At 36.6% G+C, this 13505-nt stretch overlaps 1 protein-coding gene across 1 annotated transcript in view; it reads right to left on the bottom strand.

Moving 5' to 3' along the window:
• The window catches only part of med27 (mediator complex subunit 27), a 75227-nt gene that overhangs the window by 4616 nt on the left and 57106 nt on the right, over positions 1 to 13505 (bottom strand). The window contains exon 5 of the mRNA XM_067414263.1: positions 7750 to 7857. Coding sequence (XP_067270364.1) covers positions 7750 to 7857 — 108 coding nt within the window. The remainder of the gene's footprint in view (positions 1 to 7749; positions 7858 to 13505) is intronic.

Raw genomic sequence — 13505 nt, 5'->3', positions numbered from 1 at the left:
ATCTTGGTGATCTTGTCATCTGTATGCAAAATTTAGCACACCTATGTCGTGTAAACGCACCCTGAAGGCACACTCACACCAAGAACGATAACGAAAGATAACTATATTAGTGGATAAATTGAGCCAGGATCACCAAGATATCCCGGCTTAATCCCTTATTCTAGTTGCAATAGGCCCCAGGTAGCGAATTGATTCAAAATATTTGCATGATATTGTGCCCCTTTGTAACCCTTCTTAAACTCTTAAAGGGTTAGTTCACCCAAAATTGAAATTGATGTCATTAATGACTCACCCTAATGTTGTTCCACACCCGTAAGACCTCCGTTCATCTTCGAAACACAGTTTAAGATATTTTATATCTAGTCCGAGAGATTTTCTGTGCCTCCAATGAAAGTGTATGCCCACTATACTGTCCATGTCCAGAAAGGGAATAAAAACATCATCAAAGTAGTCCATATGTGACATCAGTTAGTTAATTAGAATCTCTTGAAGCATCGAAAATACATTTTGGTCCAAAAATAACAAAAACTACGAGTAAATTCAGCATTGTCTCCTCTTCCGCGTTTGTGTTCAATCCTCAAACAAAGATTCAACCGGTTATGAATCACATTTGGACTACTTAGATGATGTTTTTATTCCCTTTCTGGACATGGACAGTATAGTGTGCATACACTTCCATACACTCTCTGACTAAATATAAAATATCTTAAACTGTGTTCTGAAGATTGAACGACATTAGGGTGAGTCGTTAATGACATCAATTTCATTTTTAGGTGAACTAACCCTTTAAAGGTTTTAAAAAGTTTACCCAAAAATTATCTCATCATTTATTCACCCTCAAGCCATTCTAGGTGTATATGACATTCTGCTTTCAGCCAAACATACTGTAATTTGAGTTATATAAAAATATATCCTGGCTCTTCCAAGATTTATAATTGAAGTGAATTGTACCTTCGATTTTTGAAGCCCAATTAAGCACATACATCCATCATAAAAGTAATCAATACGGTTAAAAAAGGCCTTCTTATAACTTTATAAACTACAATCACTGGTTTCTGTTAGAATTATATCTGTTTCAATTAGAATTACAACTTTATTTTCTACTATAAAGTGACTCTCTAGTGTGTTCTAGTTTTTACTGGTGGACATCTGACCTCGGTGGGCTGAACAGGAGAACTGAACCTGAGAAGATTTCCACGGAGTGACAGAGCCAGACCTATATATTACATAATCACCACGGAAGGCCAGAACAAATTTTCTGAAAATTCACTTTCCACTTTCTGGAGTTTCGAAAAACTTAAAACAAACTTAGTTTTGGCCAGATTTTGTTTTGAAACTGCATCACACCAGTTTGTTTTTCAATTTTTTTCAAAGTATATTGGGGCATTTATGGCAGAATTCCGACACCCGAGTTTTTAGCGAATGTTTTTCATCCGTGTACACCTGGATGATCTGGTGCATTGATGTGTCCATGCGACAAATGCATGTGAAAGTCAGTCATATGATTTAGGAATAACGTGGTGAGTAAAAACTGACAGAATCTTCATATTTGGGGGAAACCCAAAAATCTGTTTCATACAGATTACTACAAAGTAAAAAAATAAAATACATATACACATATACACACACACACACGTTTGTTTTTGTGAAATGTGGGGACATTCCACAGGCGTAATGGTTTTTATACCGTACAAACCGTATTTTCTATCCCCTTACACTGCCCCTGCCTCTAAACCTGCCCATCACAGGAAACATTCTGCATTTTTACTTTCTCCAAAAACTCATCCTGTATGATTTATAAGCATTTTGAAAAGTGGGGACATGGGTAATGTCATCATATTTCACTCTCTCCTTGTAATACCTGTGTCATTATACACATTTGTGTCCTCATATTTCACAAAGCAGTCTCTTCTGCTCCCCAGGGCTGCATTTCTTGTTATTAAAAATACAAAAAAGCTGTAACATTAGGAAATATTATTAAAATGTAAAATAATTATTTTCTATATGATTATATTTTAAAATGTCATTTATTTCTGTGAAGCAAAGTGGATTGTTCAGCATCATTACTCCAGTCTTCAGTGACACATGATCCTTCAGAAATCATTCTAATATGATGATTTACTGCTCAAGAAACATTTATGATTATTATCAATGTTAAAACAGGTGTGTAAATGTTTTTACAGCCTATCTATCTATCTATCTATCTATCTATCTATCTATCTATCTATCTATCTATCTATCTATCTATCTATCTATCTATCTATCTATCTATCTATCCATCCATCCATCCATCCATCCATCCATCCATCCATCCATCCATCCATCCATCCATCCATCCATCCATCCATCCATCCATCCATCCATCCATCCATCCATCCATCCATCCATCCATCCATCCATCCATCCATCCATCCATCCATCCATCCATCCATCCACACAAATTAATTAAAGGCTGAGACGCAACTGAAAACTGCTATTTGGGCTGCAGCATTTGTTTCTGGCTGTTTGTGTAAGAGTTTTCTGATTGATTTCTGCTCAACCCACATATTAATTTTAAATAAGCAGAATGCATTTTTAACATCCAGAAAGAGCTCATTTCATTTTAAAACTCTGCAATCTTAAATGTATAATGAATTGGAATTAATTACTGAGCGGCATGTGTTGAGCTCCACTAAAGAGCACATCTCTGAATTTTTGTCCTTCTTAAAACCTCACTGCACAAAATGTAGCATATTTCCTGGTATTGCTACATGTGAAAAGTTACTAGTCTTGTCTGTCTTTTTATTTTCATTTTCTGAAGCCCAAGGTTGTTACTTCACTTTTTTCCTTCAGTCTAATTTCTATTATTTTACCCTTACACCCCAAATGGGGCATTGTGATACATAGTATGGTTTCAAGCATGACTTGCTAGTCTGCCAACAAGAGTGAAATACCTCATATCTCAAGACTTGTGGCTCAAATTGTGCAAGAGACAGTTCTTTTAATCCAGCGTGCCAAATGAATTCAACATTGTAAAACAAACTGTTTGGATTTAAAGATTTGAAGAGTCTATGATTGGATCATTGCAGATGTTTCTATCATGTTATATGTTTGGCAACAGTTCTTCTAACTCTAATTGATGGAGTGTGTAGCTTTTTATTTCTTAAACAACCATGTATGAAGACACATAATGGACATATTCCATAATGGCAATGTCAAGATTCATCAGGCTCAAACTGTGAAAGAATGGTTGGGAGGGTGCATGGGGAATCATTTTCACACATTAATTTAATTCATTGAAAGTCTTTGAGATGCGGTGGAGAAGACTTTACAGAGTGCTGGACTCTTGCATTGTCAGTACAAGATATTGAAAAAAATTGCTACACATTTTTTTCCATCAAGAGGCAATTCCTCATTTTCTTTCACTGTTTGAGCCTAATAAATCTTGACATTGTCATCCTGGAATATGGTCATGATGTGTCTTCATACATGGTTGTTTAAGAAGTGAAAAGCTACACAATCCATCAATTATAGTTCGAAGAACTGTTGCCAAACATATAACATGATAGAAACAAATAATCACTGCAATATCGATCCAATCATACAGTCTTAAGCATTGGCCTATTTTAACCCAAACAGTGACGTTTTTTTGGCCGGGTAGTGTATATGCAGAATTTATACTTAAACACTTTCTTTGACAGTTTAAAGGTCAGTAATGAATAGCCTTATGTCTGATGTCAGGACTGTTGTGTGGGGCAAAACCCCCCCCCCCCCCATCACTAATCAACCCATTGAGCGAAGGTCATCAGAAGAGTTTTCAAAGACGACAACAAATCAAAATGTTCTCTGATTCTAATATCAAACAGGCCCGGTGTCAGCATTTATCAGAGAAATCAGACTCTATCTCCCCTCTGTCCTCAAACCCACCTCCATACACTGCTGCCCTTTGAAGTAAAAAGAATGCCGGATCGCAAATTACCCAAGAGATGTCTGAGATAGTCTTTGAAGCCCTACTTTGATAGCATAGTTTCCTTTCTCCTTCCCCTTCCTCTCCCTTTTTGTGTGTTTGGAGGTTCAGGCGGGCTCTATTGGGCCTCTTGCATATGGTTATGGTAAGCTATGTGGCATTGTTTGAATTGTATGGGCCAAAGAGGAGGTTTAAAGAAGACACTGCCCTGAATCTATGCCTCGCGCAGTCCCAAACTGACATTTGAGGTTGATTCAAAGGCAGGTGTTGTCGGCAGCATTTCATACAGATAACTGTAAATAAAATAAAATGACATAAAAAGACTGAGAAAAGCTATTTGGGCAGAATTCTAAATTCTAAATGATTGTCTAAGAGTTTGATTGATTTCTGCTCTACTCAAGGTTACATTTTAAATAAGCAGAATGCATTTTTAAATTAGAATTAATTAATTTCTGTCTGTTAAAGGGTTAGTTCACCCAAAAATGAAATTGTTGTCATTAATGACTCACCCTAATGTCGTTCCACACCCGTAAGACCTCCGTTCATCTTCAGAACACAGTTTAAGATATTTTATATTTAGTCCGAGAGCGTATGCAAGTGTATGCACACTATACTGTCCATGTCCAGAAAGGGAATAAAAACATAATCAAAGTAGTCCATATGAGACATCAGTTGGTTAATCGAAAATACATTTTGTCCAAAAATAACAAAAAGTATGACTTTTTGTTCAGCATTGGCTTCTCTTCCTTGTTTATGTTCAATCCTCAAATAAAGATTCAAACGGCTGTGAATCAGTGAATCGATCAATAATTCGGATCGCCAGTGTCACAAGGCGGAAGAGAAGACAATGCTGAATAAAGTCGCAGTTTTTGTTATTTTTGGACCAAAATGTATCTTCGATGCTTCAATAGATTCTAACTACCTAACTGATATCACATATGACTGACATGGACAGTAAAGTGTGTATATACTTGGATATGCTCTCGGACTAAATATAAAATATCTTAAACTGTGTTCTGAAGATGAACGGAGGTCTTACGGGTGTGGAACGACATTAGGGTGAGTTATTAATGACATTAATTTCATTTTTGGATGAACTAACAATTTAACTTGTTTTTAAGGGGTTGAGTTTCCTTCCTATGTTTATTTTCCGGTTCTCTGTAGTGTTTAGGAGTGTGCGATATTGACAACAACAAAAAATCTCAATGTTTTCACAGATTTTCTCGATAAAGATAATTAGACGATATTTTGTTATTGTGCTGGTATCTTGTAATCAGCTGACTCCTAAAGTTTTTGATTTTCTTCTGTGTTAACTAGTCAGTTCACAGCAGTGACAGAAATCATCTTTTCCAAAAAATTTAAATGTATTTTTTCCTTTTATAAGAATTTTTACTAATTATATATTTGCAAATACTTATTTTCCTATATATATATGCGTGTGTTTATGCGTTTGTGTGTGTGTGTGTGTGTATATATAGTGAGGAAAAAGTATTTGAACACCCTGCTATTTTGCAAGTTCACCCACTTGCTTAAGACGGGCTTGGACATGTGCTGGTTTAAGCCATGCTTAATATGGCTTTTATACTTAAAGCTGATAGACAGGTGTTCAAATACTTATTTACAGCTGTATCATACAAATAAATAGTTAAAAAATCATAGAAAAAATCAAAATCATTTTTTTAGATTATGTCTCTCACAGTGGACATGTACCTACAATGACAATTTCAGACCCCTCCATGATTTCCAAGTGGGAGAATTTGCAAAATAGCAGGGTGTTCAAATACTTATTTTCCTCACTGTTATATATAAAACCTAATTATATACATCATCATTTGTGTTGATTTCATGAATTTAATCAAATTAAATGATAATAATAAGACACAATTACCAATCAAATTAAATAAGTATCAACAAAATTCATCTTGGCAATTGAGAGAAAACACAGAAGCTGCATTTGAAGTGGCATTTAGACAGACTGTTTAATGAGCTGCAGTTATGCATAAATAATGTTTTGATGTTTTAAACACAATGTTGAATACTTGAATATTTGAAATCATTCAAAATATGAAAAGATACTTTAAATGTAAAATTGAAACCGCCTGTAGGTGGAAGCAAGTCACTGTTAATAAGTAAATCATTCAGATTCAACGAACGATTCATTCAAACGGCTTATTCATTTAGGAAACCGAATCATTTGACTACCTTAATTTACTCAGTATCTAATCACTGAATCATTGATTTAACTGATTTGTTCAAAAAGCTGATTCATTCAGTAAGGAAACAGCGTGTGTTGCTCAGAGACGCGATTACAGTGCTGTGACTGTTTTGAACTCTTCTCGTTGACAAAATAGAGTTAAATTGGGCAATATGGTGTCTAAGATGTAAGTCACTTAATATTAAATGATTAGGTAGTACCCTTGTTTAGGGTCTGTGTGAGGGATATACTCGATAATGTCAGACCACACATTGTTAAAACAACCATTACGATATTATCACAGATGATATATATTGCACACCCCTAGTAGTGTTTGTAGCAGACAAAAGACAAATGGTTGAATTTAAATCTCTTGCCATCATGCAATATTTTACTTATCGATCCTAATATTGCTTAGGTATCAGTATTGCTTAGATATCCTTCTTTACACATCTTAACCATACTCTCAATGCTGTATTTATGGCTATGGGGGGTCTGCTTGGTTACAAACAGTCCTCCAAATATATTATTTTGTTTTCAGCAGAAGAAAGAAATTCAAACAGGTTGTAAATGATGACAGAATTTTCATTTTTGGGTGAACTAGGCCTAGTAGACAGTTCCCTTACTTGTTCAGATGACATTTTCCTGTGAAAATGATTAGTTTGGTCATACTTCCAAGACTTAGAATCTACAGTACCCACTGGTGACTGAGAGTGAGCTGAGGAGTCATGCCGATACACAACCCACGCAAAGATGATAATTCCGCAATTATATGATAATATAATTGTGGAATCATAGATAATAATTCTGCAATTGCAGGTTTCAAACAGAGGTGGCAAAACTTACGGACTGCAGCTTTACTCAGACTGACATAATATAATCAGATAATACTAACTAAAAATTTACCAAAATGCAAAGAATAAAAAAATGTATTGGGCATACTTCTCTTTTATTTGAAATATAATTGCATAAAGCAGTATTCAAGTGCATCTCTCTCATCTACATTCAGCAATTAAATAATGAGTTTTTACTGCCATAATGAGAGTGGTTTAGGCCGCAGAAGTGATATCCTGGTGCGACTGTCAGTTCGAGCTTTCTCACAAATCAGCAGAGGTTAATATGCAATTGCTCACCACACACGTTTGGACGCAGAGGCCCAGCGGCACGCAGCACAAAGCACCGGCCTGGCAAGCAGTTCAGAAGATTCACATTCGCTGCCATAATTAACTGTGATCAAGCATCTCGGCAGCTTTGATGGCCACCTCATATTAGTGTCACCAAAGAGTGTTCAAACGTTGCGGCTTTCGCCGAGACGTACAGATCGCTTCAGAATGAATGAGAGGACGCTGCTCAACCTGACACAGGGGACGTGAGGATAGAGGGGATCGCATACGTACATGCTTTTCATGTTCAAGAGAGAGCCGAACACATCATGTGAATTATTAAACAGCTGTGCAGAGACTTTTATCAATAGCTAAAAATCCAGGGATTTCACATCCTTACCTAAGCCAGAAGTACTCCAGCTAAATTTTAAGGTTCAACTGGAATAAAATGGACAAAGGTGGGTTTTAAACTAGACTTAAACATGGAAGGAAATGAAATGTTTTACCTTTCCATCCTCAGAGTATACGTTCTCATGAAAACCTCTGACAATCGTGCGGTCAATAAAAAGGCTCCTCATTACCACGATGGCTTTCAAAACCTTCCCCAGTGTGACCTGAAAAGAAAAAAGAAGAGATCGTTCAAGTTTCTTTAGCACAGGAGATTGGTTGGGTAAATGAAATTTGGGTGTTTCTTCAATCATGGGCACATTTTGCTCTCTTGCGTTTATATAAAAAGAAAAAAAAAATCTTCTTCTGGTCATTTACACTACATTTCAAATTATGCACTTTTTTTTTAAATCTCTGATAACATTATATGGTGGAAAGGACATTTGAAATAAAAGGGCCAACTCCTTTCTCTGGCTAAGGATCGCTTCATAGCTAGCGTTTTATGTAAATGTTTTTATTTTTATTTTTTAGCTTGTCTGGAAATTATAAACAACAAAAATATTCGGTTCACAAGCTATATATATATATATAGTGCCTTGCGAAAGTATTCGGCCCCCTTGAACTTTGCGACCTTTTGCCATATTTCAGGCTTCAAACATAAATATATAAAACTGTAATTTTATTGGATATTTCAAACTTTTTTAACAAATCAAAAACTGAAAAATTGGGCGTGCAAAATTTTCCAGCCCCTTTACTTTCAGTGCAGCAAACTCTCTCCAGAAGTTCATTGAGGATCTCTGAATGATCCAATGTTGACCTAAATGACTAATGATGATAAATAGAATCCACCTGTGTGTAATCAAGTCTCCGTATAAATGCACCTGCACTGTGATAGTCTCAGAGGTCTGTTTAAAGCACAGAGAGCATCATGAAGAACAAGGAACACAACAGGCAGGTCCGAGATACAGTTGTGGAAAAGTTTAAAGTCGGATTTGGATACAAAAAGATTTCCCAAGCTTTAAACATCCCAAGAAGCACTGTGCAAGCGATAATATTGAAATGGAAGGAGTAACAGACCACTGCAAACCTATCAAGACCTGGACGTCCCTCTAAACTTTCAGGAGAAGGAGATATTACAATATCTCATACAAGGAGAAAACTGATCAGAGATGCAGCCGAGAGGCCCATGATCACTCTGGATGAACTGCAGAGATCTACAGCTGAGGTGGGAGACTCTGTCTATAGGACAACAATCAGGCGTATACTGCACAAATCTGGCCTTTATGGAAGAGTGGCAAGAAGAAAGCCATTTCTTAAAGATATCCATAAAAATGTCGTTTAAAGTTTGCCACAAGCCACCTGGGAGACACACCAAACATGTGGAAGAAGGTGCTCTGGTCAGATGAAACCAAAATTAAACTTTTTGGCAACAATGCAAAACGTTATGTTTGGCATAAAAGCAACACAGCTTATCACCCTGAACACACCATCCCCACTGTCAAACATGGTGGTGGCCCAATACAGGACCATTCTGGTACATCATGGCACTGAGCCAAATACAGGACCATTCTGGAAGAAAACCTGATGGAGTCTGCAAAAGACCTGAGACTGGGACGGAGATTTGTCTTCCAACAAGACAATGATCCAAAACATAAAGCAGAATCTACAATGGAATGGTTAAAAAATAAACATATCCAGGTGTTAGAATGGCCAAGTCAAAGTCCAGACCTGAATCCAATCGAGAATCTGTGGAAAGAACCGAAAACTGCTGTTCACAAACGCTCTCCATCCAACCACACTGAGCTCCAGCTGTTCTGCAAGGAGGAATGGGCAAAAATTTGTGAATGTTGAGGGGACTGAGCAAGGCCACTGGAGTGATTGTTACACAAACACACACCTCGTGAGCAGCAGGACTTTTATTATGACGCAAAACAGTCGCCAGGGCCATTTCCGCTCATTAATATGAGGTAACTCAGCTCTGTTTATCACATTAGATACATTTAAGTGTGTTAAAAATGATGTTAAGACGTGCATTCGCTCAGCGGCTGCTGTGACACTTATTCACACTGCTAAGCATAAAGCACTACTGAAGAATAAAACTGGAAACCGAGGTTAACGCAGATATGACGTAATTGACAGGCGACTCCCTCAGACGTCCCCCAGCTCCTTGGTTAAAATAGCAATTTTCTCACAATTTACAGATAGTTGTAAACATTTGGGATATTGTAAGAACTCAACCGAACAAAATACATAATACTGGCATAGTGGTTTTTAGATATTTTACTGCAAAAATACTACATAGTGCACCTTTAATTAGACATGCTTTTTGATTACTAAAAATGTAATTTAACCATTAAAATGGAGTCCAAAAACAAAATCCAGAAAAAACTAAAAGAACAGAATTTGGTGGAAAATTTTATAGGGCTCTAAAACTATTCCCTTCATAGAATTAGCTTTTCCTTCATGTCAAAAAAAGTTCACACCGACTCCAGCCTCAAACCATCTGCTGTCAGGAGGGGTTTCACTTGAGTCTTTCGGCTTAAAATGGGTTTAATCTAAGGCAAAGGAGGAAATCCCAGTATAGCATTCTTAAATCCTCACATTCACTTAGCTTTCATGCTAGGCACACCTCAGAGAGAAAGACAGATACAGTACAGCATGGACAGGAAGAGGGGTGAGGATCTCCAAATCAACTCCTCAGTGTATTTGCCAAAGCTGTTCAAACACCAGCACCGTCCCGTGAACAAAACAGCAATATGTTTCGGCTGAGCCCCACTTGCTGAATTATTTATGTGCAGGCACAGTAAGGGATGCTGGGTAAGGCTGGGCCAGGTCTGAATGCTGGCAGGGTGGTGACGGTTCTTTTTGTGGCCCCTCTGAGGTTTTAGAAGCCAGTAGATTTGACCCAACCACTGGCTGTGAAGGGGAACATGCTCAGGTGGTCTAAAAAACAGTGGGACAATGGCAACCAGCATGATAAAGTTCAGGTAAAATAACACCTGAGTGACAAAGTTTGACATAAAAAGGAACTCAAAATAAACTAAAAGTTTATTTAGGATTCATAGGAGAGTTTTCAGGTTCCTGAGTGCTCCATTTTATTAAATGCCAAACCAATAATGCAATATGGAAGGGACTACTATTATAAAAAGGGATTTTAGTTTAGCACAGCTGCATCTGCATGTACCATCATAAAGCCTAGTAACAAAGACAGAAAAAAACTGAATTAAAATGAGGCTTAACAAGCATTACATGGATGGATTGCCTTGCAGTCAATGAATGAAGAAAAGCAGACATGTCACTGAAGTCGACAGAGTCTAATGAGGATATATATGCATACATGAATAAAGATATCAAAAAAGGAAATGACTTGTTGTTTGGGTGAAAGAGCCGATTGCAAACACAAACCATATCCGCTGAAGGAGATGTCACTGCTACAGAATCCTACACCTGGTAATTGGAAAACCTTTACAGAAAAGACTTGGTCTTACTCCGAGAAATGCAGATAAACTTTCTCAGCCTTTATTACAGTATGCAAATTTGGCCTGCAAATAGATACATACAAAGCATTCAACGTAAATAAGCACGTTTCAACCAGTGTTATTTTAATTTATATACTTATATATTATTCTGAATTGACTTTTATTTTTATATTTCCAGGTTTAATTTAAATTTTAGTAGTTTTAATAAAAAAAACAAATACTGTTTAGCTTAAATGTTTTATTTCTTATTTTTTATTTCGGCAACATCATAGTATAATGCTATCAGAATGTCATTCCACGGTACTATAAAATATTCTATGGTATTTAGTGATTTTCATATTCTTATACCACATAATCATTCGGTTATTGTAACCTTAACTCTACCCCCTTTCTGAGAATAGACGTGAAAATGCACTATCCATTCTTCATGTGTGCAAATTCGTACCGTATGATTTGTCTAAACCCCACAAATGGGTAGGTTTAGGGGTGGGGTAAGGAGGGGTAGGTCATTCGTACGAATTCATAGGAATTGGGCAACTCGTAAAATACGTACGAATTGCTGTGATATTGTGTTGATGACACCTAATTTATAATGATTTAAAATATGTGACATGAAAAAGGCGATTAAAAAAAGAGTGCCAGAAACATATTGATGTATTCTCCTATGTTGGCTCAGGTTATAATTTACCTTACAAATCTGGTAAAATGGCGCCTATTGCGTTCCCAAATGAACGTTATGAGCAACCCAAACTAGCAGCATTTGCAGAGATGGAGTGTGTTAACCAATCTGAGACAGGTTCATCACGCAAATAAATGATAACAGTGCAACACTTTGCTATGAAACACAAATAGATGTTTCTGGTGGATGGATGGATGGATGGATGGATGGATGGATGGATGGATGGATGGATGGATGGATGGATGGATGGATGGATGGATGGATGGATGAGGTCTGGAAAAGCAGGGTGAGTATATTAACATTTTTAGTAAAATATCCCTTAAATACGCCACCACATGAAGCTCCTTCAATCACCCAACATCAGACAAACGAGAGTTTACAGATATCTAGCATATGGCACACTAGCAAGTTCACACACATACACAAGACAGTGGGGAAAAAAGAAAGTCTGTAGACATGATCAATCATGTCAAGATCCAGCAGAAATACCCATTCAGACCCGCTCGTACTCCGCGAGCCTTCACAACACATGTTTTTCCCGCTTTAAGGTTTGCTTATTAAATTCATGTCTGTCAGAGTAGCTGAACGCCTGGCCTCTGCCCAGAGCCGCTTGGCGTTGGCAGCCGACACCAACACTCACAGCCTGAATCCATTACCCCTGACAGCCTTTAAAGTCATAGTTCTCCCAAATGTAAATTGAAATATTATTTTTCTTTCCAGAGAGGCAACTTAGAGGGTTGTTTCCCAAAGACGAAAGCATTTAAGTTATTTTTGATCACTTAGAACTGATTCTCTTAGGAAAGAAAGCTAGGGTAAGGTCTTCTTGTTAAATATGCTACTTCTTACCATAGTAAATGATGCATACAGGCAACTAACCCTCAACCGAACCCTAATTCTACCTTAATCCTTTGTACACGTACATATTGTTAATTAATTTTACTCAGTACTTAAATATCTAATTGCACTGTAACAATGGCACCTTAAAATAAAGTTTAAAAAAATATATTCAGAGAGAAATAAAACAAAATTAAATAGCAAAATGCAAGAACACAATGATTTCACTTCAACAACAGGAGTGCAATACAACTGAATAAATCAAAATTACTCTAAAATATATGTATTTTTAATAAAATAAAATAAAATATGAGAATATAATGGTCCAACAGGTGTTACAGAATATGTATAAAAAAAATAATTATTAAATAATACTAAAACAATAAATAAAATAACACAAAAAAATTATGAATGAATTAATTAATTAAAACAAAAGTTTTGAAAAAAAGTTTTAGATATGTAGAGTGAATTTGCCTACTGGTCTCTCTTCTCCTTTCAAGAGAGTCCTGCTGAGTGTTGCAGCAATAAAACGACCACTGATCACCAGCCGGGGGAGGCACAGAACTTCACTGAAACTTCACACACACATTTGTTCCCCACATGCTGAGTATCTTCTTTTTGTTTTATTTTTTACTCACCACACAGTGATTCTAAAAGAAACTGATTTATAGAGGCTGCAGACACAACACACACACACACACATTAAAAAACAACATAGGCAATCATTATTTTCCTAAACTAACTGCATATCAAACATTGACACTGCGGCATTGCTTATTACTTAATATACAATTCTATAAATGTCCTAATCAGATTGGTTCAAATTATTTCAAACAAATGGGGAAAAAACCTTATGGAAAAGTAATGATTGATCCAATTATGT

Source organism: Pseudorasbora parva, chromosome 13 (genome assembly GCF_024679245.1).
Source record: "Pseudorasbora parva isolate DD20220531a chromosome 13, ASM2467924v1, whole genome shotgun sequence".
Classification (NCBI taxonomy): domain Eukaryota; kingdom Metazoa; phylum Chordata; class Actinopteri; order Cypriniformes; family Gobionidae; genus Pseudorasbora; species Pseudorasbora parva.
This window is presented reverse-complemented; position numbering and strand designations above follow the sequence as displayed.